The sequence below is a fragment of the Molossus molossus genome, unplaced genomic scaffold (assembly GCF_014108415.1).
Source record: "Molossus molossus isolate mMolMol1 unplaced genomic scaffold, mMolMol1.p scaffold_m16_p_1, whole genome shotgun sequence".
In the NCBI taxonomy this organism is placed as follows: Eukaryota; Metazoa; Chordata; class Mammalia; order Chiroptera; family Molossidae; genus Molossus; species Molossus molossus.
The window spans coordinates 3,453,606-3,480,919 of NW_023425344.1; the positions used below are offsets into that span (position 1 = coordinate 3,453,606).

The 27,314-nt window shown below is 56.9% G+C and overlaps 3 protein-coding genes across 3 annotated transcripts; 2 read left to right on the forward strand and 1 right to left on the reverse strand.

Moving 5' to 3' along the window:
• The first annotated feature begins 1,258 nt into the window (after nt 1-1,258).
• On the forward strand, nt 1,259-7,790 carry GRPEL1 (GrpE like 1, mitochondrial). The gene is made up of 4 exons (XM_036246323.1): nt 1,259-1,359; nt 3,566-3,728; nt 4,901-4,982; nt 6,080-7,790. Exons 1-4 carry the CDS (start codon nt 1,259-1,261, stop codon nt 6,424-6,426), a joined length of 693 nt encoding a protein of 230 aa, XP_036102216.1. The 3' UTR covers nt 6,427-7,790.
• A 2,679-nt stretch (nt 7,791-10,469) lies between these two features.
• TADA2B (transcriptional adaptor 2B) lies at nt 10,470-24,534 on the reverse strand. The gene is made up of 2 exons (XM_036243976.1): nt 24,142-24,534; nt 10,470-11,793 (listed from the first exon to the last, which is right to left on the reverse strand). Exons 1-2 carry the CDS (start codon nt 24,409-24,411, stop codon nt 10,801-10,803), a joined length of 1,263 nt encoding a protein of 420 aa, XP_036099869.1. The 5' UTR covers nt 24,412-24,534; the 3' UTR covers nt 10,470-10,800.
• Nucleotides 24,535-24,987: 453 nt separating this feature from the next.
• On the forward strand, nt 24,988-27,091 carry CCDC96 (coiled-coil domain containing 96). The gene has a single exon (XM_036277848.1). The coding sequence runs from the start codon at nt 25,010-25,012 to the stop codon at nt 26,693-26,695; it is 1,686 nt and encodes a 561-aa protein (XP_036133741.1). The 5' UTR covers nt 24,988-25,009; the 3' UTR covers nt 26,696-27,091.
• The last annotated feature ends 223 nt before the right edge of the window (nt 27,092-27,314 follow it).

Sequence of the window (27,314 nt, forward strand, 5' to 3'; positions counted from 1 at the left end):
TGAACAAACCGGGTGTTTTCCTACAGAACATCCTAAATTCTAGATTTGGCTGTTTGCCTCCTCCTGCAGGTGGCACAGAGCCTAGCACACAGTAGGTGCTCATTCAACATTATGGCTGCTTAAGGGGGCGTCCAGCAAATAGAGGTCCCGTCCTCACAAATGTGACCAGCAGGCAGCCCTACACTTGGGAGACCACGGGTTCCAGCCCCGCGGTCCTGGGGGAGACCACGGGCTCCAGGAGTCAGATGCCGGCAGAGGGGGCTGCAGGCCAGGCAGTACTGAAGCAGGAGCCAGGCCGAGCTCCTGGGGGCCTCGCCGGAGGGGCAGCAGCTCAGGGATATGAGCACCAGTGGCACCTTCTCTGCCAGCACTTCAGCTTCTTCGTGGCACGTGCCTCGTGACACTGACCTTCGTCAGATGAACGAGAACGTTGGACTTGTGAGCTTTAGCTGTGTCTCCAAAGTCTTCCCAGGTGCTGTTCTTATTTCGTTGCTTTGTGTTTTATTCTAAGAAGACTGAAGGTGATAGAAGAGTGCAAAGAAAACCAACGCACGCCCATCATCCAACATCAACACTGCTGACATTCGGTCACCTGGGCTTCCTGGGGTTTTTGTTATCTTTCTTTTTCCTTCTTGTTGTCGTGGCAGTTGTTTTGTTTCAGTAACACTCACAGACAGCGACGGCGTGCTCTCGCCACGACTTACTCCTCCACCTTGGCCACCAGCGCCAGAGCGAGTGGGCGGAGCCTCCTAAAGGGCTGTCCGATGTACCTGCAGGCGCATGCTGGGTGCTCGTGCCCTTCGCTTGACCATCTGCGTTCAACCATGCCAGGAGCTGGGGCTGTGACCAGAGGACAAATGTCCGTCCCGCCCCCTTGCTGTCTGCAAGACCAAAGGGCGGCCTGAAAAGAGAAATAGGATGTTAGAAAGGAAAACCAGCCCCAGAGCCTCCGCGCCCCAAACGTGCGCACTTCCGGCGCCCCGCCCCGCCCCCATGCTACCTCCCCATTGGCTTTAACCTTGACTACGCCCCGCCCACGGAGCGTCTCCTCCCACTGTTTTCTTCAACTTTCCCCTTCTCACCTCCTGCAGCTCCGGACGACCTCGACCCCGCCCACCCACCGTGACCCACGGTTATTGGCGGCCATTGTCCGTCCATCAGAAGAAATGCGATCGACGATTGGCTGAAAGGAAGTAGCAGGCGCAGAGTCTGCGCGAGCGGCCTGGCCCCGGAGGAGGCGGGCCTGCAGCCTCTGCGCATGCCCGGTACGTGCGCAGTGCCGGCGCGGGTGGTCGTCATGGCGGCTCGGTGCGTGAGGTTGGTGCGGCGCAGCCTCCCAGCTTTGGCGTTGTCTCTGAGGTAAGGGGCGCCCGGCTGCCCTCGGCGGAAGGGCGCTGTCGTCAGGGCCCCTGCCTGGAGCCGGGAACGGGGCGTCGTGGGCCGCGGACGCCCGCGCGGGGCTGGAGTGGAGCGGACGGTGCGCCCCGTGTGCCCCGTGCGCCCGAGGCCCGCGCTGACCCCGCACGCGTGTCTCCCGGCCAGTGGACAGCCCCACGTGCGCGCGCCCGGGCACAGGCGGCCGCAGCCTCGGAGCCGCGGAGCCGCGGAGCCGCGGGCCGGCCGCCAGCAGAGCCAGGCGCGCGCCCGGGCAGCGCGAGGCCGGGTCCCTCCGGGCGGAGAGTTCGGCGGAACCAAGTTCGGGTCAGCGGTCCACGGGCGTTTTCCGCTCGGCCCGAGCTCCTCTCCCCCGCCCTTTCCCGAGTCCGAGGTCACCGGCGCCGCGGGCCCTGCCCGCCGCGGGGAGAGGAGCGGTGACTCCGGGCGCCGGCCCCGGGGCTGGGCGGCGCGCCCTGGTCGGCTCCTGCGGAGCTCGCTGGCGTGCGCGGGGGGCCCGGCGGGCCGCTCACGACTACCGAGGGGGGAAGAGCGTGAGGGCCTGACTGCTGCCCCGTACACTGTGTAAACAAACACGGGGACCCAGGAGCAGGGACCCACCCGAGCAGAGGCTTTCTGCTCAGGCAGTCGGTGGCCGGGTGTCTGGAATCGGTTGCAGGAAGACGTGACCAGTCAGCACTGGTTTCTGTCGGTGAAAAGAGGCTCAAGTCGGGGAGTCAGAGCTGAACCGCAGTTAGAGCTCTTGGGGCAACTGAGCTCTGAGACGGGGCGCGGGGAGCAGTGAGCCGAAGGGCTGGGACTGTCGCACCCAGAAGACAGAACGAGAAAGTAAACAGGTTTCACGACAGCACGCTCTGGTTTCGACCACCCGCTGTTTTTAAGTCGCAAACACCAAGTTACAGTAAAAAGGTGACTGCGCTCCACCCTGGCGTAGCCGGCTGATGGAGCCTTCGTGCCCGTCTGCCCGAGACCACAGACACGGGATTTCTGCTTTGTTTTTGCACAGATGGGGGCATGTTTGGGGTTGCATTTCTTGCACAGTATTCCAGGTCGTGGAAGCAAAAGTTCATCCCACCATTTCTTTACTGCTGAGCATTCTGTTTCCAGCTCACTGCGCCTTGCTGCCCTGCGTGCTGAGGCAGTGTTCTCCGTTCTGGGAAGAAAATGGAATGTCGTCTATTTTCAGATTGGACTGTAGCATAATTAAGAAAGCTCCACTGGTCGTGATGAAGAAATCTGGGTTTAAAAACTATTTTATCATTTGTTCATGGCTTTGTGACCTTGGGCTTATTATTTAACCTTTTGGATGTGGGGATCAGACTGGATAATATATTAAGTCACTTCTACTTCCAGGATTAGTTTTAGAGTTTTGTGTTTCCCCTGTACATTCCCCATACTCTCCTACCTCCATGCCTTGTCCCAGCGTTTCCTCTTCCGTTAGGGGGTTTGTCATGTCCACTCAGATTCCTTATGTGTAACTCTTTTCTTTTCTTTTTTTAATTTTAGAGAGGTGGGGGCGGGGGGGGGGGAGAAACATCGATGTGAGAGACACATCGATTGGCTGTCTCCCGTATGTGCCCTGACCAGGGATCAAACCCACCACCTTTCAGTGTACAGATGGCGCTCCAACCAACTGAGCCACCTGGCCAGGGCCTTCTGTGTAACTGGTACCTGTCCTTCAAAGCCCTACTACACAAAGCCTTCCATTTTCCATTCTCCAAAGCTAGACATATTCTCCTCTGCTGAGCCTCCCAAAAAGCCTCCTCCCTCTTTTGTTACTTTTAAACCCCATATTACAGTTCTTTGTGTATAGATGCCTTCTTTGCATGACAGTTAGTACCTGTGGCAGGATTTCTGCCCTGTTCATCTTTGTGATCAGCATCAGCTCTGGGCCTCTCCTCTAATAATAGCTACTCCATCAGTACCTGGTGGGGCCTGGAGGATCAACACTCAGAATGAAGAGAAGAGGGGGCTAGCCACATCCTTGGTACACGACATGCTAGTTTAGGCTTGTATTACAGAAGGTTTTTTTAATAAATAGTTTCTGAACATCATGTATGATTGGCCTATATTAGAAGCAAGATAAATCCTTACTCTCCCAATAAGTCAGTAGCAAATAGTCTTAAATTATTTCAGATTTCAAAAATTACACCTGTGCCTTGTGTTACAGGCCCGCCCCTCGGCTGCTGTGCACAGCTGCAAAGCAGAAGAACAGCGGCCAGAACTTGGAAGAGGACGCGGGTCAGAACGAACAGAAGACAGATGCTCCCTCTGCGGAGAAGATGCTTGTGGAGGAGAAGATCAAGTTAGAAGAGCAGCTGAAGGACACTATGGTGAGACCAACAGGCTCTTGTGGCCTGAAGCCAGACGAGTTCGTTTGTCCAGGGACTACGGCTGGGTCCTGCGGCAAGTCACTGATAAAGACGGGACTAGAACCCAAGTCCTGTGTGGCTCTGGTCTGCTGTGAGACTCATCTTTACATGCTCCATGATTGTATTGAATTAAGACTTAAAATGGTCTTTACAAACGAGGAATACCAGTACGGCGGTTCAAGCTGGGTCTGAGGGGAGGGCACGGCTGGGAGGTGGGAGTTAATGAGCTAGTCAGTGTGGATCGGCGCCCACGGGAAAAGCACAGGTGGTGGAGCCGGTTCTTGGTTCAGGAACAGCAGCATCGAACGTGCTGACACTGTGCTAGCGTCTTCATGTCCCTCAGTCCTCAGAACCACCCTGAGTTAGCTGCTGATGTCCTGTTTACAGACGGGGAGACTGAGGCACAGAAAGGTTACGTAGACTTCCAAGGCTACCTAGCTGCCAAGTGCCAGAGCCAGAGTTTGAGCTTTGGAGACCTTGTTCTTGACCACTGTGCAGGAATTGCCTGAGTGAAGTCAGGAAACGGGGGTGTGGTGCCCACCCCCACCCCAGGGTCATCTAGCACACATTAAAAAATTGAAATGCTCAGGAAAAACTGTGGGATTACAGTAAAGTGATGAGAAATGAGGACGATCCGGTAATTCAGATGATTATCACAAGAAATGTTGGAACTGAGCCCCGTCTAGGCAGTGGTGAAAATACCCAAGGTTCTTTTCCATGGGCTGGGGGCTGTGGTTCTCCTAAACCCCCAGGCTGGGGACCAAAGCGGGTCAGCCCCCAGCAAGGGTGCTAGGGTTCCCTTCAGTTGGAAACTCTGCTAAGGAAGTGAATGGTCATTCCTTGAGGGATGATGAGGCCATCAGGACCCCAAGAAAATAGTTTTTGCTTCTTTCCACAGCTGTCCCGAGTAAGAAGGGCCATGGGGCTACCTAAGTGTCTGTCACCTTGCCATATTACTCCTCGCTCATGGGAAACGGTGGCACGGGTGTAAGTCACTTCTGTGTTAGCTGCACTGTGTGTAGTCAAGTCTCCAACACTATAGGAGATGTTTGCGGTTGGACTTGGACTTTATGTCAGATTTGTTTCCCTGTGAATTTGTTCCTGCTTTATTCACGTGAGTTTCCTTCTTTTAGGAAAAATATAAGCGAGCTTTGGCAGACACCGAGAACTTGCGGCAGAGGACCCAAAAGTTGGTGGAGGAGGCGAAACTATACGGTACCTTTAACATTGCATGACCTTGATCTGGGAAAGATGGGTGCGGGAGGGGGGTGGGTGCACGTGTTCAAACATCAAGATCAGCCAGCGAGGGGGCCTGCTGGTCCACCCCGCCTCCATTCCAAGGAGAGAAATCAGAGGTGTGACTGGCAGTTAGAATCGGGGGCATGTCCCTTCAGTAGGGAAGGCGCGTGCTCTCCCCGTGGAGACTGCAGTGAGCCTGCCCTGGCCGTCGGCCCCTCTGCTGCGTCTCCTCAGCATTACCAGCAGGAACTCGGCAACACGTCAGGGCTCAAGTGCTGTCTGCAGTGTCACCTTTGGACACCTGTCATTGTCTTTTCCACTTCACAGTTGAGATCATTGAGGCTTACATGACTTGCCACTCATCAGAAAGCTAGTAATGGCCCCGGCGCCCCCACGCCATCTGTGTGCTCACTGAAACGGGGCTGCCGTTGAGGCCTCGGGGCAGTGCCAGCAAGGTGCCCTTCCCGTGCTCCGGGTGAGGAGCCTCGGGCCAACGGAGTGAGCGCAGCACTTAGGGGCCGGTTTGGGTGCTCTCATCACCCCGACTTCCGGTCGGCATCTGAACCATGTTTTCTAAAACCACAGAAATCATGTAATATACTGCCTTGAATTTTGAGTGGTTTTTCTGATACTGTCTTCTGTTAGATGAGTCTTGGTAACTTTTACCCCGTGGCGTCTAGTAGTTGCTAACATGTAGTGAATACCGAGTGTCCCGGGGCCCGCAAGTATGGCCTGTCCTCCCAGCTCCACTGGCAGGCACTGTTGTCATCCCTCTTTATAATGGGAGGGTCTGAGACCCAGAGAGGCTGACCAAGATCACACAGCAGCTAGGTACCGGCCAGGGGTGTGTAGCTCCCTGCTTCCCCGAGGTGACTACCAGGCCCAGGAGGTTACGTGGGCTGGTGACGAGGTGGTCCTGCACATTTTCAGCTGCTAGTCTTCATACCTAATTAGCTCTGGTCTAAACCCAGAAAAGGTGTTTGGGTTTTTCAGTCAAGCCATTGAAGTTGAGTTTTGAACTGTCCACCAGTTGCTATGAATGGGCACAGATGCTCTTCTCTGACTTTGTCTAGGCATCCAGAGCTTCTGCAAGGACTTGGTAGAGGTAGCGGACATTTTGGAGAAGGCGACACAGTGTGTTCCCAAAGAAGAGGTTACAGATGACAACCCTCACCTGAAGAGCCTGTACGAGGGGCTCGTTATGACCGAGGTCCAGATCCAGAAGGTGTTCACAAAGCATGGGCTACTCAGGCTGGACCCTGTGGGAGCCAAGTTCGACCCCTACGAGCACGAGGCCTTGTTCCACACACCGGTGGAGGGCAAGGAGCCGGGCACAGTGGCGCTGGTTAGCAAAGTGGGCTACAAGCTGCACGGGCGCACCCTGCGGCCTGCCCTGGTGGGGGTGGTGAAGGAAGCGTAGCTTCCCTTGGGGCTTGGGTGGGTTTGGGTGGCCATTGCTGTCACTTACGAGGCTGGTTCATCTAATCTCATCTATGAATACGCCTACCTTCCCCAAACCTCGTTGGAAAGCTTTAGTAACCAGCGGCCACAGAAAATTAGGCCGGCTGCACAGCTGCGTTACTGGACTCTAATTTGGGAGCCTGTTTGTTGATTCTCAATACACATTTAATATTTCACATGCTTACAGAACAGGCCAATGGGACACCACTGGGCCCTAGACTATCATGAATAACGCTACATCTGCCCAAAGTCTGATGACTCCGACGTATTCTCAATGAATAAAAGGTCTTCGGGAACCGTGCTGTCTGGCTGTGGGCCGTGCGGGCTGCCCTGTGCGCCTTGTGCTTCTCACTAGCGCGAGCTCGGGGGTCCTCAGCCCTCTGCACTTCGCTCAGTGATGGGAAGGCAGGACTTGAACCTTTGTTCTTGCTCAAAAGTGTCCTTGGTGAACACAGGCGAGTTCGGCTGGGATTACCATCTAGCTGCTAAGCATGATGGGCCTGCGGCTGTCCTTGGCGGTGTGAAAGAGCACACGTACCCTAACGGCCCTACCCTAACGGCTCTCACCCTATTTTGCCAATAACAAAATCTGACAAAAACCAGTTCCTTTTGCCCTGTTTTGTTCACCTATTTTATGGGAATGTTTGAATCTTACATTCAGCTAGGTCCTGATAACCTGAAGCTGTGCTCCCCAGTAAGATGGTCTTTTTCAAAATCTGAGGACTGCATGCTTGGTAAAAGTGAAATATTAATGTTTAGTTTTTAAATTTTATTTAAGAGGATTAAATCCCGAATGTTTATTAGTTTCTTACTTTCGGATAACTTTTTGTTACCTCGGTGGAGAGCCTAAGGAAAGCGTGCATTCGCTTCCAGTTCTGCTCAAATCAGGGGGTTGTGTACTTGCCACGTACACGCAGTCACTTGGTAGCTTCCGTCTCGTGCACCGCAGGCTGGCGTGGGACTGGCCTGCTCCTGGCCTGCTCGGGGTGGACGTGTCTGCCTCAGGACTGCTGGGGACCGCCAACACTCAGGAGCTGCGGCAAGGACAGTCTGCAGAAGCTGGCCCATGACTTGCCATAGGACCCGCCATATCTGTTGTAAACAAAAAGTCACCCCCAGTGCCTTTGCTTCTCAGGGGTGCTTCTAGGATTGAAAGTCAATACTGTTAAACCCATTACTACATAAGAAATACAGGGAGGTCATTTTACTTTGCTTATAATTTTGAAAGATGTAATATTCCCATTATTAAAATTTCAGTTTAGTCCTGGCCGGTTTGGTTCAGTGGTTGGAGCGTCGGTCTGGGGAACAGAGTCCCGGGTTCGGTTCCCACTAGGGGCATGTACCAAAAATAAAATAAAATAAAATAAAATTTCAGTTTATACAATTTCAGAACATTTTTCTCCTTTCCTTTAAATTACTTGGTCAAAGACATACCCCAGAAGTAAGGCGGCCCACCTCACACCCAGGAAACGGCCGGGGAGTCGGCCCCCCTTTCCACACGAGCTGTGAGGGCACCCCGCCCCTGGGGCTCAGCTGCACAGGAAGAGTCATTTTCAAATAACTCCTGTGGGTGTGCAGCCCCTCCACTGCTGAGGCCCTAACCGAGACGGGGTAGCTTACACGCGGGGAACCACCGAGTCACCTTTCAAGGGAAAACACTGAACTACATACAGTGTCCTCAACGTGTCCACAGGTTCTGCAACTTCAAGGGAACTCACGTGGAATGAAACCCATTGACCATAGGCTCACGGATACAGACGGGAGCTGGGTTCCTACAGCATCTTACCGTTATACAGAATGACGTTATTTGAGGACCACACTGGCGGCTACCCGCCTGTGCTTCGGGGTTTGGTGTAAGTGCGGTCTACACCACAGTGCCGACCATCGAGCCAGCCTGGGCCTGCTGACAGCCCTTTGCAGCCTGGGGGCGCCATGCAGGGTGCCCTTTCTCTGGGGGCCTTTCAGGGAACCAGGGCTGGCACGGGGTGTCCTGCCTAACGAAGTCCGGAGGGAAACTGGTTTCACAGAAGTGCCGGCTGAAGCCTCCACACTCTGTCCCCCGTCCTGCACGTGAAGGCAGCTCGAAAGCCGAGGCCCGCGGAGCAGGTGCTAGGCAGGCAGTGACACTGTTTTGCTTGCAACTTGTTTAATAAGGAAAGGGCAGTGGACATGGTCGAGGGCTTGAACACGATCTTGGAACGCTGGCCGTCCAGAGCGTTTAGAAGAGCTGAATCATGGACTGGACCCGAGGCTGGAGTTTCAGTTTTGAAAAGACCTAATTCTGTGGGATTATGGCAACTAACTTACAAAAATTCAATACAGAAATGTAAAGGCTCTGAGCCAACAGCAGGGTTAAGGACGAACCTGACAATGGATAGCTGGAGTGGGTGGGGTAAAGGCAACCAAGCCAAAATCACTCCCCGTAACACAGTTCCTACTTTAACATAAATTAGTTATACATTCATTATGGTGTTTTAAAACAGTCAGGCCTAAGTAAACTCTTCATGCCATCAGAAAGATAGAGATCTTGCAAACCCTAACCACCAACTGTTTCACTGGTCAGCTCGGCCTGGGCCACACAGCCACAGCGGTGTGCTTCTCAAGCTTAATGACCGTCTAGCAATCATTTTATAGAAAAATAAGACTAAATTTAAAACCTCACCAAGCTAGGCATCTGACAGAAAACCCACACATGACGACTCCAGGGTGGCCAAACCCAGCAGTTCTCCAAGCTCAGCTTGCGCCCAGGGCACCTGGGGTACTGTACAGCCAGCTCCAGGGGCCCGCCCCTAGTCTTTATTTTAGCAGGTTCCAGGGGAGGCGGATGCTGCTGGTCCAGGAACCCTGGGTAAGAACCACTGGTAAGAAACCTCTCAGACCTCAGCTGGCTCCCTCACGGTTCAGCGGCAGACACTACAGCACTGCACGGAGCCGCCCGCAGGGGCTGTGGCGGTGGCCCTCAGAGGCAGCACCACCGCTCAATGCTCTTGTCAAAGAGAAGTCCTGGGCTTAGTTAACGGAGCGTTTCTCTGCCAGCATGCCATGTACTTGACAACTACAGCCATGTACATATACTTGAAATGATCTCTTTAATGCTGAAAATTTTTACCTTAGGGGACAGAAAGATGTAAAAAGAAAGGAAAAGGCACCGTAATTGTCATCCTTGGAAATGATGAGGATCTTTTTCTCTTTCAAATAACTTCACTTTAATAGAACTTCAAGCCCAAACATTCTGGGAGGTAAACAGTCTCTCGGTGGCTGTGCAGGCCAAATGCCGGGAGGAGCGGCGTCTGGGCCTGGCCCCTCCACTGGCTAAAGCAGGGTCCTGGACGAGAGCCCTGAGCAGCCGGAAGACAAATGGCTAGCCCAAGTGCCAAAGGAAGGTACCGTTCAAGAGGGCGCTTGACAAACCGAAGTAGGGCTGGGCAGAGGCACATCGAGTCTGGTTCAAGAACGACTCAGAGAAGCAGCGTGAGGGCCTCGGGACCCAGCTGGCGCGTCTCGCCTGGCTGGTTGGTCAGCAGGGCGCCTGAAGCCACCCGAAGTTAGTTAGGATGCTTAGCCAGCCTAGCTTGGTCAGGGTTTCAGTGAAAAAGGTACTTGCAACTGTGACAAAAACCCTGGAGGGCAGTAATACCAGAACTCACACTCTCAGCTATGAACTTTCTCAAACAACGTCTTGCAAGTACAACACACAGCAAGTACAAAGAGGAGCCAGCGGCTGCCACCAGGAAGGGGCTGAGTCCTAGGCTGGTGGTCCTGCTGCCATGTGTCCCCACCGCCACCCTGTCCACGCTAGGGGGCGCTCTGCCCAGAGGCACAAAGGGGCAGATTCGGGCCTGGGAACTGCAAGCTCAGTCTGCTCCTGCCAAGAGTTAAAGGGACGCTCATTTGGTCACTGTTCTCTAGCAGCCTCTTCCTCACCGCCTGCCTGCCGGCGGCCACCCAAAGTGCCGCGTGCCCGAGCCTCTCGGGGAAGGCGGGCAGCGGCGGGCGGGCAGCACGAGGTGCGCCAGCGGGAAGGGGCTCACGGGGGTGGTCCGGTCCCCTCACTTCTCCAAACTGAACTCACAAAGGCAAATCGTCATCTTGGCTACTATTTTCAGGACTAAGGTACAATACACCTGTACTGTTTCCCCCATGATCTGCTCTAAGATTGTTACTATTGTTTCTTTCACAGGGCCATGAAAATAATTTACATCCTAAAAAAAGAAACGCAATTTGCTTAAAAAAGAACAATGGGGAAATGGGTCCCTCTCCCTGCCCCGCCCCGCGGCCCTCGCGGTCATCTCGCCGAGGTCTCCTCGCTGCGCTCCGCTCGGCAGGCCCGGCCTCAGGACGCATCCCTGGATATCCAGCCGCTCTCCGTGAGGAAATTCAAAATCCTTTTCTTGAGCACTTTGTCCAGGTAGCTGGGAAGGCGGCTTTTGGAGGGGATGCCCTGCCGCTTCTGCAGGTGGTCCTTGATGATGATGGTCTTGGCGGTCACGTAGCGCGCCGGGCTCAGGCTCAGGGAGCTGCACAGCGCCTTCTCGCGGTCGGACAGCAGCTCGAAGCCGGGCAGGTGCTCGATGGCCGCGAACTCGCCGTCCTTGGCGTCCTCGCGGCCGCGCTTGGCGCCCGCCGCGCTGCGGTTCTCCTTCCGCTTCTCGCGCTTGTGCCGCGCGGCCTCGTACTCCGCCGACTCCTCCATCTTGGTGATCCCGTTGCGCCGGTAGCGCTGCAGCTCGCGGATCTTGGCGCGCAGCATCTTCTCCTTGTGCATGTTCTCGAACAGGTCGTCGAACTCCTTGCAGGACATGAACTGGTAGAGCGGCCGCAGCTTCTGCCGCAGCTCCCGCTCCTCCTTGGTGACCTTGCGCTTGGCCGCCTTCTCCCTCTCCTTCTTGTCCTTCCCCAGGAAGGCCGGCACCAGGTTGTAGTCGCGGGCGATGTTCTTGCGCCGCTGCCGCTCCCTGAGCTTCCGCACGTACATGTCCACGTGCGCGCGCTTGAGCTCGATCTCCACGTCGTCGTCGTCGTAGTTGACCGAGAGCCCGCTGATGAGCGTCTCGGCGTCCTGGTCGTACTCGATCTCGTAGTCGTCCCGCAGCGGCATGTAGCCCAGCTGCTGCTGCTCGGCCACCGAGATGTCTAGGGGAGGCAAGGGGGTGGTGAGGCTGGGAGACAGGGGGCCTCCACTGGGGCAGGTGTGGTCTGTCACCCGGTTGGGGATGGTGTCGGGGATGCAGGCCTTCCCCAGGTTGCCGTGGATGTACATGCTTACGTAATGCTCCATCACTTCCTGCGGAGTCCGGGAAGCTCCGACGTGAGCGGCCATGTCTTCCTGCAACAACAAAGGTCACAGTCACATCTCAAGTGCAGGTCAGACTCAGGGTTGGCGCAGATTCCCTTACATTCTCGCAAAGCTCCCTGGTCTCCGTCCTGTCTGTCCCATCATCGCCCCTCCCAAAGACGGTCAAGGCACTTCTCTTGGCTGGCTGGCTTATCAGCTGGTGTCGAGGCCAGGAGGACCTTCAGGCACTCTGTACATGACAAAGTGAGGATCCAGAGACGTGCACACTCGCCCGGGGTGAGCGTGAGCTGGTGCAGAGCTGAGACCAGAACCCAATCTGAGATCTGGACTGATGTCCTGGTTCCTGAAACAGGCCTAGCAGGGCCCACCTGGTACTAGCATGTTGCCCCAGCTAACTCTGCATTCTGGGGGTGGGGGGCTCTTTGTCTTCCAGTGGGACAGGACACAGGTGGGCAGGGCTACAGAGCACCTAGGGGCCTCACCTCCTCCCAGGCTAACCTCTTCATTCCCAGACTGGAGAACAGACTGGTTCAGAGCTCATGGCCCAGACCCCCTGACTACTAGAGGAACTCCATTCCACCCTGCTGTCTGCCTCTGGGGAGAGAAAGGGCCACATCTCTGTTGTTGATGCCCTCCCGGCTGGAAAGGGCCACCCTGTTCCTTTCCTAGGTGGTAGTGTAGGTGAACAGGGAAGCACCTTCTAAAGGGGGTGGGGGCTTCATTTGTGACAACTTCCCTACTTAGGTAGCTCTCTGCAATCTGCCCAGGGCTGCAAGCACACACTCCTGCAAGAAGGTAACCATGAACACCAGGGTAATTGATGGGAGGAAATTGTACAACTCCCTCAATCTTTTCCTTCTGCCAAGAGACCTCTTCCTTAAACTCAACCGCTAAAGCCACTTCTGAGAGCAACTGCCCCGAATGCGCACTCCCCACCCAGCAGCCACTCGGCACCCTGCCGCAGCCTCCACTCACCCTCACTCTGCTCTCGAGAACAAGCTGCCTTCTGCCCTGCAACGCTGAACCCAAGATCACGGTGGCCTCTGCACCCCCAAAGGCCAAACTGGACCCCAAGAAACCAGCCAGCCCGCGCGGGCTGGGATGAGGAAAGTGAGCACGGCAGGGGCACAGTGGCCGCGGCACAGTGACCAGACCCCGCACCTGGGGCTCGAGCCAGGGCACGCAAACCCTGAAGGACTCCTCCCACCAGGCGCTGGGGTGCCGAGGGCAGAGCTTAAGGCACAGGAACAAAGAGTACTGGGACCTACCATGAGAAAAGGGAAGACCACAGCTAACACTAGATCCTGGTCTTATGGGGATGAATTATTTACATGCTTCTTTTAAAAATCACTATGAGCCTCAAATCTGTTTGTTATATTTTCCCAAGAAGCAATTGGTCCACACAAAAAAACAAACAACAAAAACAAGTCACGAGCACCCCCAGCATCTACAGCCACTCTGTGACCCAGGCTGGCCACTTCCCACCTCTGAGCGCACAGTGCCGGGTGGTGGCTACCAGGGTGGTCGAGCCTAGTCCGTCAGCAGCCACTAGATCCACAGTGCAGTTTCTGGGGAGCCTCCCATGCAAGGGAGCTAGCTAGGTGCCCACTTACCAGAGGCTCAGAGGGCTGGACTGCGAGCCACATTGCACGGTCAGTAACTCAGGCCTGGCCTCACCCTCTCCCGGTCCAGTGAGAACACCAGCTGCCCTTCCAGCAAGTCTGCTGCTCACCCTGCACCTCAGCACTCTGCCTGCCGAGGCACCAGCTGCTCAGAGCACCGCATTGGGAGTAAACGGAAATCCAGAAGGAACAGAAGGGTTCTGAGTGATCGAGCGGTGTCTGAGCAAACCGAGATTGTATGTTCAGGTTTTCATTTATTTCCATCAACCTCAACACTGGGAGCAGAGAGCAGAGGCAGCAAGGAAGCCTCAGGGCAGGGGCCAGAGCAGGGATTGTGCAGGCCATGTGCCGACACCTCCATCCAAGCGTTCTCTGGGCTACACACCAGTTCATGCTCTGGGCCAGACAAGCAGGTCAGGCAGCTGTGGGCACTGCTGACACCTTGGCTGTCCAGGTTCTCTTTAGGTTACAAATGGGACTCTGCTCTCAGATGCCATTTATGAAGCTACAGATCAGAGGGGTAGGCCTTGTCTGCAGGAGCCCAGGAACCCCCGTCATGAACTCCTCAGCCACTGCCTAAGGACAGCTGAGGCCTCATAGGAGCCAGAGCCATCAGCTACTTTTGAAAGACGAGTGTCCCTAGGGGGCCACCATAACACTTTAATGGTCAGAAGGGCCCAGGAAAACACACAAGACCCTAATTTTCAAGACCTGTGAAAGGGAGAGTGAGGGTCACGACGAACCTAAGTAAGAATGACAACACAGCTCTGATCCTCACAGAGGACAGACAAGTTCATCGGAGCTAAATTAGAGTAAGGAGGGTGTTTTAAAAGACGATGAAATGTAGCAGCAGCTACTGCACTCCACCACGTGCCTGGCGTTCTGCCTGTCACATTCCAAATGTTTGCTCCGATCCTTTCCACGTGCTGAAGGTCACGCAACACGTGCCTGCCTCCTGCAAATGACGGAAGTGTCCTGTCCTCACACATGATGGCAGCAGGCGGGCCAGGGGGCAGCTCCTTCCCTATCCTGTTCCTAGGCCAGTTTTTGCTTGATCTTGATCTTAATCCAGATGGATGGATGGAGGCAGAAGCAACAGAAGTGTGTTTGGGGAAATGAGACTGGAAAGTTCAACTCAAGTACAAGTGAAGCAGGGAACACACAATGCGCACCGACGTGCGGCTTCCCACCGCGGCACGCAGTTACAGCCGAGGAGGAGCCCACGCCTACGGAAGCGGGAGTCCAAGCTTGTTTTTTCCTTCATGTTCTCTCAAAAGGAAAAACAGAGTCCCATCTTTGGAAAAAGACAGAGAGGTCTGCTGCTTCTTTCAACCCTCCCCCTTTTTATCCTCACCCGAGGACACTTTTCCATTTTTTGTTCAGGTAGAGTGGGAGGGAGGGAGAGGGGGAGGGGGGGAGAGAGAGAGAGAGAGAAACATCAACATGAAAGGGACACATCTAGTGGCTGCCACCTGCGCGACCAACCAGGGCCGGGGACAAACTGCAACTGAGGTACGCGCCCTTAGCAGGAACCGAACCCGGGTCTCTCTGGACTGCAGGCCGACGCTTCAACTGCTGAGCCAAGCCGGCCAGGGCTTTCAATCCTTTTGAAAAACAAAAAAATAGGGCGAAGGTGTCTCCAAGACACAGGGCCCATGAGGTCCTCTTTCCAAGGGGCCTAGACTCAGGCCAGGACGCTGCCGCTCCAGGAGGGCAGTGAGCTTCCCAGTAAGCGTGACCACCCCAGGTCCCCTGGCTGGCCTGGCCTCCTTCCTGCCTTATCAGGGCTCACTCGTGCTGGCCTCCCGCACCTGAGCAGGACAAGGAAGAGGGGAACAGCCCAGAGAAATCATCATCAAGGTGGGTTGCCGGCTCCCACCAGTGGGGCTCGCTCAGGGTTTCTCTTCCACGCCCCCGCCAGGACCACCTCCGCCCATTGTGACCTGGACGTCGCCACACCGGGACCCAGTGGGGCCAAACCTTTAGAGGCTCCCACCAGTGATTCCACGGTCTCTCACACTGGGCTAGCCGTGAGCGAGGGTGATATTTTAAAACATAGGGAAGGATGACACAGATTTTCCTAAAAGCCAAACTGTCATCTGAAGGATGGTCCTTCATCCCAAGATTATATCCTTACTATTTGGGGCATATTAAGATAATCTTTCTTTTTGTGAAATGATAGTTAATTGGGTATTTACATTTTTTTAATATCTTTACTTGGCAAACTTTAAGTTAGCAATTCTACATTTTCTTTCAACACGAATGGTCCACAATGTCTGAAGGTCTGGGCAGCACTCCTGTCGGGTCAGCCAAACTTCGTGTGCTTTTCGGGGGCCGTGAGATGGGTCCCTGGCCCCACCCCTGCTGGAAGTGCCCTTTCTCCGGGTGCCAAGGCTCTGGGGCCAGCCTTCAGGGCTCCAGTGCTGGCTCCACCCCTTATCAGCTGAGTAACTGAACACATTACTTAACCTCTGTGCCTCAGCCTCCCCCTATGTCTAGGGTGGTGGGAGGGTTACAGGCAGCTGTGCCTCCGCAGTGTGGCAGTGCTGGGCCGGGCTGACGCTCCCCCATGCGGCTACTATCACTTCTACGAAGCTGTCAGCTTCACTTCCACAGGACCCAGGCCGCCCCCTCCAGGAAGCCACCGATGACCCCCGAGCTGGGATCGGATTCTGGCCCGATTACTCACTAGCTCTGAGAGCTTTATCCAGTCAACTTCTGCGTCCTGACCGGTAACCCTCCTCTGGAAGGGCTTTTCGAGACGGCACAGGAATCATGACGGCCAGTTAGCACGGGAGCGCGTTACAAGTATCATCCCACGTAACCTCCTACCAGTCCCGAGGCAGGATGAGTGTCAGCCACACACTGGCCACGGGAGGACCAGTTCCTTGCCCCTGCCTCGCGCTGCAGCGCTAATGAGGAGCGAGCGGAGGTGTCCTGATCCGGTCCCCTGCGGAGCGAGGCCGGGCGGGGCCGCTTCTGCCCAGACAAGCGCACCCAGGAGAGCTGCCCGCACACTCGCCCGGCAGCTCCCCTCCAGGCTCTGGCTCCAGGTGAGGCACTGTGGCCCCTCCTGCCTTGTGCGGGACTCAGTTCGGTGTCCCGCACACACCAGGTCCTCCCTGTGCAGGTGGGCAGTTCTGCTCAGGAGCACTGAGTGCAGCTGCGGTCACCGCGCCACCTCCCTTTGCCACCAGCGGTCTGTACCGGGCACGGGCAGGCACCCCGAGGCCAGCTTTCCGGTGGGGGGCAGTGGGGCTTCCTTGTCTTTACGTGGAGAAGCTTCCAGGGCAGAAGCAACCAGAAGGCCCACCGCATGCGGCTGTGGCTCCTGGGCAGTGGCCCCACGGGCAGCACAAACCCCAGGAGCAGGGGGGTCAGCTGGGGGTGGGGCGGCCCTGAGGGGGGAGCAGAGCCTGCACAAGGCCAGGAGAGAACAGCCTGGAGGGGCGTGTCCTAGCCGAAGGGGGGGGGGTTCCACTCTAAGGGAAGAGAGGCAGGGCCAGGCTGGGCGGCTGGTCCTGGGCAGCCTACGAGGCCATCAGACTGGGAGCCCTGGCAGGGGCGCCCCTGGGCGACTCCTCACCCCTTGGCTCATGTCCACAGAGGGCTCGGGCGCGAGTCCTGCTGACAGAACGCGCCAGGACACTGGTCTGTCCCTCACAAGCTATGCGACACAGACAGCTGGGTGCTTCTCATCTGTGGCTGCCTTGCCACGTCATGGCTGGTGTGGGGCAGGTGAGGGGCATGTGGGCGGGCAGCCCCGGGGAGTCCTCCCAAGGCGGTGCTGACAGACACACCTGTCTCTTAGTCACCCCTGCACTTGTCTCCCTGCCCAGCTGGCGAAACATGGCGCGGACCCGGGTCCCTGGCCTCGGGGTTCCCTGCGTCACCACTCCCCTCAGCACCACCACCTCTGGGTGCCTGCTGTCCCTGCCTAGGAGAGCAACCCTGGGCCGGGCTTCCCAGCATCTGTCTCCCGGGGGCCCTCCCGGCAGCTGAGGTGAGCACAGGCTTCAGACAGCCCGCCTGGGCTGGAGCTCGCTCAGTCACACGGTGTGCCCTGGACACGGTTGTTCTCCCTTCCAGACGCTCTGTCATCTTTAAGTGACGAGAACAGCTCTCCTGCCTCAAGGGAGCTGAATACCCACTGGCCTGGGCCACCCCTCTGTCTATGTCCTCCGGACCCTCCCCTCCGTCTTCCCCACTCAACAGCCCAACCCTCCCCCGAGGGGACAGTGGTCATTGGCACCACCTCCAACACGGCTTTCAGTCTGTCCCTCCCAGTCATCAGCCATTCCAGGGACCCTCTTTTCCTTGGCCACCACTCTTGCTTGTATTTTTTTGTTTTTTCGTTGATGGGAAGTTCTGTAAGCCTCAGGCCAGGCTCCTGTCCTGTCTAAACTCACTCAGAGAACTCCCCGACTGTGTGCCTGGTCCTGGAGGTGACGAAAGCCTTTCGGGTCCCGTAAGGCCCACGAGGGAGCTGTGAACGGTGGCACGCCTCGCTGTGGGACACAGCTCCGGGCCCTCCACAAGCCGACAGGACTGCCCGTGACCCAGCAATCCCGCCTCCAGGCCTTCGCCCAAGGGCCTGAAAGCAGGGACTAGCATATGCCTATGTCCTGGAGCATCGCTAGCCCGGCCTACGAGAGCCATCCTTCAGGGAGGAGCTTCTGGATGCTGCCACGTGCGTGAAACCGAGGACACCGTGCTCGGTGAGAGGAGCTGGACACAAGACAACCGTGTGATCCACTTCTGTGAGGTCCCGAGAATCAGATTCAGAGACAGAAAGTGGATGGTGGGTGCCAGGGGCTGGGGGAGGGGTGGGAGTCTGTTCAAGGGGCAGAGTTAGCTCGGGAAGATGGAGGTTTCCAGGGACCACAGTGGTGCGCCTGGTGCCGCTGACCTGCGCACTCGTAGCGGAGTGATGGTAGGTTTTACGTTGGGTATGTTTTACCACGATAAAAACACACTTCTGAAACTGGAGGAGGAAGGGGGCATAGAGGGGATGAAAGGTACTGGACAAAATAAAATAAAATCATTTTAAAAAAACCCATAAAAATAAAAAGAGCAAACGTTTTAAAGCGGTGGCTTTCTTCCGCCTCGGTGGTTCTTAGAGTGGGTCCCTAGGCGGCGGCGTGGGCGGCACCTGGGCTCTGACAGAGATGCACATTCTCAGGCCCCGCCCCAGCCCAGATTCAGATGATGAGCCCTCCAGGGCAGGGTGAGTCCCACCAGGCCTAGAGCCCCTGCTCCCCTATTCATTCACTGCTTTCTCCAGCTCTTCCCTCCTCCCCCTCCCTCTCCCCCACAGCAGTTCCTAAAACCCACTGAGATGCTCACGGAATGGCTTTCCCAGTCCACGGAAGGGGCTTCTGCCTCCATGACAGGTGACCCCTCTCCTGGTTCCTAAATGTGACTCCATGGACACACAGTGTCAGGACTCCTTGGGAATCTTTCTGTAACTACCGTTTCCAGACCTCCCCATAGAGATGCCAATTCGGGAGGGCTGGGGTGGTCCCTGGAAACCTGGGGACCCTCAGGTGGTTGTGCTCTGCAGCAGGTGAGCCAGTGAAATACAAGGCTCAAGGCAGTCAGGCCTGGCTGGCTACAGCTGCTTCCTCATTTGTAAATTTGTAAATGAAGGACCAGGGGCCCTGGCTGGGAGGGAGAGCCCACATCAAAGGCCCTGCTGGAGCCTGGCTTCAGCACAGCTCAGTCTGAATCCCCTTCAAAGCCCCCCTAGGCCCTGGCACCCCAGGATCCTCAAAACGTGACCCTGCACCCTCACCTCACCTCCCCGCCCCAGCCCGAATCCTCCACCCCCGACAACCGGGCCTCTGCCTGGCTGACACCCAGACCCCTGGGACAGAGAAAGCCCCGGGCCCACACTGTCCTTCCACCAGGACAGCCTTCTCCTCGCCTCTCCACCAGGTGAGCCGGAGTCCACGGAACTGTGCCCCCGTACAAGGTGACACAGCTGTCCATGTTTCCGCCACAACGTGCAGGCCGGGGGACAGCCTGTGCCGCTAGCTCAGGTGCTGGCACAGAAGGGCCCCGAGTGCGTGCTAAGTGAATGAGCGAAGGAATACATGCACAATGCGGTGATTATCCGTTCGTCTGCTGTCACCCAGCCCCCTGAATGTCATCTACAAGCCCCCGGCTTTGTTCACAACACTCCACGTGTCTCCACCCTGAACCAGGCACTGGGCCCTGTCCAGTCTGCTGAGAATCTCACACACTTGAACAGTTTTTTTTTCACCATTTTGAAATTAAGCTCCAACTTCACACATCATCACCTCCAAGTGATTCTGTATGATTTTCTTACCAACAAGGACATTCTCCTGCGTAGCCACAATATCATCATCAAAACTAGGAAATTAAAAAGATGCATCTAAACCTCTGTTCGCACAGAAGTTTTGCCAGTGGCCCTAACAACATCCTTCACTGGCAAGGACTCAACTCAGAACCACGTACTGTGCTTAGTTCTGCCCATTTCCTCGGCCTTTGATTTTCCTTACCCGCCTGGGCCCTGAGCCTCGCTGGGCTCCGCCTCCCACACACGCAGGTGTCCTCCTTACCCACTCGGCCTGGCACCCGGCAGCAGCCACCCTCCCAACCACTGACTTTCTCACTCCACTCAGTGCTGACATCCACGCTGAGAAGCCCTCATCACAGCTCCTGGGCTCTGGACCCCCCCCACCCCTGCACGGACGCACTCCTCACCCCAGGAAGGCTCTGACTTCACAGAGGGCTTCTCCCAAACCTCCCACTTCTGTATGGATGCCCCCTTCTCCTGCTCGGGCTAGTGCGCCACATACCTGGCTACCACGGGCTATGCAGTCTACAGAGAACTCCACCTACTTTTTAAATCAAAATCTGGCTTCACAGCTAGCTTGAACCCCACTCCCCCTAAAGTTGTCTGAACACCACCTGCAGAGGAGCTGTGGCCTTCCTCCAACTGTTCACTCCCTCCCACAGCTCACCGCCCAGACTCAAACTGTCGCAAGGTATGTCACGCTGGGGTATACGTGCGTTCGTGGCCCAGCAGCATCTGTACTTCTGGGCATCCACACAGCACCCAGCACAAAGCAGCCGCCTCGAGCTCTCAGAGCCCCTGGTGATGTGCCTGGGCCGCTGTCTGCCACGCTCCCCTGGTCCCGTGCCCACAGGCACCTCTCCCGGCCTGCTCTCCACCGTCGTCACCAAAGCTTGGGCACAGGGAGTCAGCCTGCCCACGCTGCTCGCCCCAAACCCTCCGGACGTCCGTGTTAGCATCCCTCAGCCTCTCCTGTTCCTGGGACAAAGTGTGAGCAGACGGGGCCAGATTCCAGCAATAACGCTCTCCCCAAGGTCTCCTGATCACCCCCCCCAGGAACTCCACATAAAGTAACACCACCCCAAGGTCAGAGGTCACGGGCCATTTAAGAAATTGGAACGAACAGCCTCACCTTCCTCTACATCACTGTCCCTGATCTGCACGCTGCCTTTCTTCACACTCCACCCCCAGCCCATGGAACCTGGTCCCTGCGCCCACCAGATACCTTCCCTGTCCCACAAGCACCCTCCCACCGAACCAGGTCAAGACTTCTCCCCTGAAATGCCCTCCCAGTCTAGCCACACCTTCAGTTGCACCAATAAGCTCGCAGCCTCCCCGTGACCCACATTAGTTAATGCTCTTAACCGACAGGTTAGGCTCCAGACTTTGGACTAAACCCTGGCTTTCCCACATGAAAAGCTGGAGCATCCTGGACAAACATTTAAAATGATCAGAGTCACTGGTTTTTTTTTTAATCCTCACCAGAGGATATTTTTCTATTTATCTTCAGACAGAGTGGGAGGGAAAGAGAGAGGGAGAGAGAGAAACATCGATGCGAGACAGAAACATCAACTGGTTGCCTCTTGCACGACCCTGACCAGGGCTGAACTGCAACCGAGGTACATGCCCTTGACGGGAATCGAACCCACAGGCTGACACTGGCCAGGGCAGAGAAGCCAGGGCATGGCCGCGGTGCAGAGCAGCAGTGCGTGTATGGGGAGCCTGGCCTAGAACCGGCAGGTGCTGGATTCGGCACAGCTGGAGCACGGCCCTCAGCGTGTTTCTGCAATCACTCAGGAGGGGCCGCACATCTCAGAGCTGCACGTGGAGTGTCCAGGGCAAAGCAGGGAGCCCAAGACGACACAGCCAGAGACACTAGAGCCCGGCTGCTCTGAGCGGCCTATCCAGGCGAGGTCAGCACGCAGAGCGCCAGCCTCCTGCGAACCTGCCAGGGAGAAGGCCCCTGGCCCCCAGGCCCAAGCACCCCCCCCCCCCCCCAGCCATGTCTCTTCTAAGAGCTGACAGGGCTGAGTGGAAATCTGCATTTTAATCAGCTCCCACACGACTCGTGTGCACATTAAAGTTTGAAAAGTACTGCTTTAGACAATGCCCCCCTTCCAGCCCAATGTTTCCTCCAAAACAGTATAAATGTTTTAGGCCCTGGGCTTGTTTTCGTGTATTTCCCACAATGCTGCAGGGGAGCCAGTATAGACAGCGCAGCTAGGAGCACAGACTCTGAAGTCAAACTACTCCATTCAAGGCTGCGGGAGATTTCAGGAGGCGCAGTGTCTGGCACGGCAGGCCCCGCCAGGGCGGCCATTCAGCTGTTACTGTCGAGCAATGTGCTATAAGGATGGCATGGGGAAGGGACGTCTCTCTGAGTCACTGACATGGAAGAAGAAGAACCAGTCACAAACCATAATTTGGGAGAAGAGACCAGAAAAAGTACAAGATGATCAAGGGGCCCTGGTGGGTGTGGCTCAAGGGTTAGAGCATCAGCCCATGCACCAATGGGTTGTGGGTGTGATTGCCAGTCTAGGGCACATACCTGGGTTGCCGGCTGGGAGTCAAACAATGGATGTGTCTCTCTCACATCGATGTTTCTCCCTCTCTCTCCCCCTCACTCCTGCTCTCTCTTTAAAAAAAAAAATCAATGGAAAAAAATATCCTTGGGTGAGGATTAACAAAGAAAAACAAAACCAAGGGGGTAGCAGTGGAGATCCCACAGGTCAGCAGACACTCAGGCTGGGAAGTTTAATCTAAGTGGGTCTGGAAGCCACTCAGGAGTGTGACGTGACATGTCTTCAAAGAGCACTCTGATTATGGTGCGAAGTGGAGCACAGGGCTCAAAGCTGAAGCAGGGGGGCCAGCTGGGAGGCTCTAGAAGTGGTCAAGGCAGGAGAGAAGTATCAGCCTGGATTCCACACAGCTGTGAGCAGCAGCTCAATTCGGGACTACTTGGAAGGCGGCGGCTGCTGAACTGGACCTGGAAGGAGATGCTGAGGATGGTTCTGGGTTTGCAGCCTGAGTCCCTAAGCGAGGTGATGTGAGTTTTGTCTGAGATGTCCCTGAGATGTCAGGTGAGGACGTCGGGTTTGACACTGAAGGCTGGCCGTGGGGAAGAGCCCTGAAGGCGAGGATGAAGCCTTTCTTTCCTTCAGAGTCTCTCACCATCCTATAATGTGCTCAGTACACATCAAGGAACAGCATTTCAGGACAAAGTGACAGTGGTTCTGGAGAGTGGCCATCCCGATGCTGGCGCGCAGGTGAGAATTTGTACAGCAGTGTCTAAGGAGCTGGGAGAAGAGCAAGGAATCCAGGGTGCAGAACGGGCATCGGACCCTGAAGGCTGGCTCGCTTTACAGAAAGGACAGCAAAAGGAAACAGAAGCAGGACAGGTTTGGGGACGAGGGGAGGTGGGTGGAATGTCTGCGACAGGAAGCCCAACAGCGGAGTACCGCTGGAGAAGGGGCAAGATGAAGGACTGGTTCAGGGAAGAAGCGGCCCATCGCATGGAAGGATCTGGAAAGCTTAGGGCGCTGAGGTCGTGTCTCTCCTCCCTACTTCTCGTAAAGCTCGGAGGCAGCCGCTCACCCTTGCCAGTTTGGGGCCGGAACACAGACAGAGATCTTCCCCTTCTCCTAGCCGGAAGAGCTCCTCGGGGACCCCCTGAAGAGCAGCACACTCCTCCCTCAGAGCCAAGCACCATCCTGCTGGCGCAAATGAATCCAGGCCAGCTCTCACCTCTTCCTGGCAGATAAGAGTCTCTACAGAAACCTTCTGATGGAGAACAAAACCCAGGGCAGATGCCTCGTAGTCCATGCTCCTTTGTTCCGTGCCTACTGACCACTCCTCAGACAATGTCCTGGGTGTTGTGAGGACCCAAGAGAAACGAGTCCCTGGCCAGCCGGGGACGCAGGGCACACACCCGCACACACAGCTGCACAAAGCAAGCAGGACCGTGAATGCAAAGCAAGTGCACCTGAGATGGTGACCGTAGCCCCAGGGCCGGTGTGAAGCTTGTCTGGGGTTGGCCACCACTGTTCTCCAGGCAAAACCAACTCCCTCCTCACTGCTCCCCCAGCGCCGTGGGGTTGGCTGACCCACCTGCTCCAGCAGCGCCCACTCGGGGCCGGCGCCGGGTCCGGCCCGAAGTCTGCACGCAGCAGTCGCCCCTGAAGTGTTCCTAACGGGCAGGAAGATGGCTCTGCTGCCAGAAAGCCACCGTCCAAGCCCCTGCTCTGCTACTTCCTGGCTGTGTGACCTTGGGCAGGTGGCTTAACCTCTCTGCGCCTCGGTTTCCCGGGCGAACCGCGCCTGCCTCACTGACGCCGCGCGCTGGGCGCCGGCCGAGCAGGTGCGCCTCGCGCCCGCACCGACCGCGCAGGGGAGAAGCCCGGCGCCCGCCCGGGGCCGCGCAGGGCCCGCGCTCACCCAGTTTCCGAAGCCGAACTGCTCGATGGCATCCAGCAGCAGCTGCTCCTCGCGGCTGGTCCAGCCGCCCTCGGCCTCGGGCCCCCAGAGCGTGAAGCGCCCGCCGTCCACCAGCTGGTAGCCGTGGTAGCGGCGGTGGTGGCCGATCTCGGCGCCGGCGGAGAAGCACTCGGGACACAGCTCGATGTCCTGGCACTCGGTGCAGCGGAAGCGCAGCGGGCTCACCTCGGCCAGGCAGTACACGCAGTACTTCTTACCGAGCTCCGCCATCTTCCCCCGCCCGCCGCCCGCGCCCGCCGCCGCCGCCGCCGCGCCCGCCGCCCGGGGCGCCGCCTGGGCCGCCGCCGCGCTCCAGCAACCGCCGCCCGCCGCGCCGCGCCGCCCCGCCCAGGCGCCGCCGCCGCCGGCCAGCCGGGCCGCGTCCCGCCTCAGCACGCAGGCGCCCTTCGGCCCGGCCCGGCCGCCACCGCCGCCGAAGCCCCGCCGCCTCGCGCAGGCGCCCCGCGCGCGCCACCGCGCGGAGACCCGGCCCGCCGCTCTGCGCCTGCGCGGCCCTCGCGCCGGCCTCCCGCCCCTCCCAGAGCCTCCCGACGCCACGCCCCAGCCCGGGCGCTGGGAAATGGGCGGAAAACAAGCGCGGCGTGCGCGCCACACCTCCCTCGGCGCGAGCCTACGCCTTCTCCCAATCAACGCCGTGGGCCGTGCGCTCGCGGCCTCCCATTGGCTTTAATCTGCTGGAAGGCGGGGAGAAGGGGCAGGCCGTCGAACTGACGACTGGCCAATCGCCGGGCCCACTGCGAGCGCCCCTGGTTGCCCCTGGAAACCTAACAGCCGGCAGCCGGGTTCAGCTGCGCTCGCAGCCGGACAGATGGACGGCCCCTCCGAGCAGGAAGACGGAGATGTGGTGAGCCTGGCCTCGCGGCTGTCCGACAGCAAGGCCAGGTCCGGCCCCCAGTCCTCGGCCGAGCTCGCAGAGCCGGGGCCGGAAGCCGTAGAGACTTCGGAGGGGGGCGCCGCCGCGGCCGAGTCGGCCGAGCCCCCCGAGCAGGCCAAGCCCCCTGAGCCTGTCGAGCCCCCCGAACCCCCCGAGCCTGACGAGCCCCCCGAGCCGGCCGAGCTCGCCGAGCTCCGGGAAGGACCGGCGGACACCGAGGCTGAGGGCGAGGCTGAGGGCGAGGCTGGGCCTGGAGAGCGGGAGTGGCCGGCCGAGCCCGAGGCCGAGCCCGAGGAGCCAGCTAAGCAGGGGTCCGAAGGCGGGCCCGAGGAACCCGAGGAGGATGAGAGAGAAGAGACGGAGGAGGAGGAAGAGGGGGAGGCAAGGAGGAAGAAAGCCCGGTCCCAGGTCTCTCTGCCTCGGTCCGCGAGCGGCCGGGAAGAGGCTGTGCCAGTCCCGGAGGCTGAGCGGGAGGGATCAGAGGAGGAGGCAGAGAGCGAGAGGAAGACTCTGGAAGGAAGCCCCGAGAAAAGCGAGTTCGGGCAGGACGATCTGGACGAGGAACTCCAGGATGAGGACTTGGAATGGACCGAGGAGGTGCAGATGCAGCAGGAACAGCAGCTGCGCTCCGAGCTCCTGGAACAGTACCGCACCCTGATGGCGGAGCGGAGCCACTACCAGCGCTACAACGCCTTCGTGCAGCAAAAGATCCTCGACGCGCTGCGCAAGAAGAAGGGCCTGGATGCAGCCGAGGTGCCCGAGAAGGGCGCGGAGCCCGAGGCCCCTGAGAAAGAGGCAGCATACCTCCGTTGTCTGGCCATGCTGGAGGAGCTAAGGAAGCAGCAGGCTGACGACCTGGACTGGTATCACCAGGAGCTGGACCAGCTGAAGCAGCAGTGCAAAGAGAAGCTCTCCAGGGTGGAGAAGGAATGGCGAAGCTTCCAGGCACTCAAGAAGCAGGTGGTGATGCAGGCCATGGGCAGCTGTTGGATGAAGGGCGGTCGCCAGGCCGCTCTTCGAGAGGTGGAGCAGATCCAGGCGCTGGAGGATAAGAAGGAGAAGGAGATGAGCGCCGTGAGGCTAGAGAATGTGCAACTGAAGCAGAGCCTAGTGCATTTTGAAACCAGGATGAGGGCTCAGGAGGACACCACCGAAGGCCTGTTTCTCATCGATTTTGAACAGCTTAAGATTGAGAACCAGACCTTCAATGAGAAAGTTGAGGAGCGAAATGAGGAGCTTTTGAAACTGCACAGCAAGGTGAACAACAATGTGCAAATCATTACCCATGTGAAAGAAAAGTTACACTTTGTGGATATTGAAAATGCATGCAAAAAGTCACAGCTTTTGGAAATTGAGGCTCAGGTGGCCCTGAGGAGGGACATCTTGACCAAGACAAAGCAAACTCGAGACAGTCTGCGGATTGACAACATCAAGCTGAATCAGAAGTGTGGGCTTCTGGGCAAGGAGTCACTCCTTCGGGACCTGGAAGAGAAGGTAGGCAGGACTGAGCAGCTCAAGGAGCACTTAGAATTCCTGAAGCGCCACCATGCTGGGCTCACCCTCTCCAGCAGAGGAGTGAAGCAGAAGATCAAGGAAGCCAGAGCCTTCCTCCCCTCTTGAGAAGAGTCAGCAGAACGGCTTCAATCTCAGCGAACGTTCTTCTTTGTTAACTTTTATCCCCCTCCCCTTTTCTTGCCATTCTTTAAAAGGCTTATATTTAGAATAGAACTACATTTTGTATTTATCTCATAATTTTTCATCTTCCAAATGAGTGCTGAGCACAAAATTGGGTTTAGCAGTTTGATACAGGGTCAAACAAAACAGGTCCAAAGCAGCAAAAAACAGGTAATGTACCCGACTTCCCAGGAAAAGCTGTCAAAAGCGTTTTATATCTGAGCAACGTAATTTCAATGACCCGATACTGAACACTGTTCAGTATGTAGGAGGACTCAACCAATGGGCAAAATATCCCCCAAATTCCTATGCTAATTATTAAATCTCTTTGAATTTATTAAACTGTGTAGTCCCGAGTCATTTTCAATTCAAAGCTCACCAATTCCCTTAGATTAACCTAAAATTGTTTTGTATGTAAGTAGCCTAACCTGTGGTATAATAAAATATCAGGAAACAGAGGAAATGATAACTAGGAAAGGGGCTGGTGTGCCTTCATCTTGCCTTTTTCAGTGAAAGGAGGCTCAGTCTGCTTAGCCATTGATGTGTGTTTCTGGCTCAGTGACAG

Excerpts from the sequence above, each read along its gene's own strand:
- GRPEL1 (XM_036246323.1), top strand. The coding sequence starts at position 1,259 with ATGCCCGGTACGTGCGCAGTGCCGGCGCGGGTGGTCGTCATGGCGGCT. Across the intron at positions 1,360-3,565 it reads GCTTTGGCGTTGTCTCTGAG|GCCCGCCCCTCGGCTGCTGT; the intron begins GTAAGGGGCGCC and ends CTTGTGTTACAG. Across the intron at positions 4,983-6,079 it reads GGAGGAGGCGAAACTATACG|GCATCCAGAGCTTCTGCAAG; the intron begins GTACCTTTAACA and ends GACTTTGTCTAG.
- TADA2B (XM_036243976.1), bottom strand. The coding sequence starts at position 24,411 with ATGGCGGAGCTCGGTAAGAAGTACTGCGTGTACTGCCTGGCCGAGGTG. Across the intron at positions 11,794-24,141 it reads AGTTCGGCTTCGGAAACTGG|GAAGACATGGCCGCTCACGT; the intron begins GTGAGCGCGGGC and ends TTGTTGTTGCAG.
- CCDC96 (XM_036277848.1), top strand. The coding sequence starts at position 25,010 with ATGGACGGCCCCTCCGAGCAGGAAGACGGAGATGTGGTGAGCCTGGCC.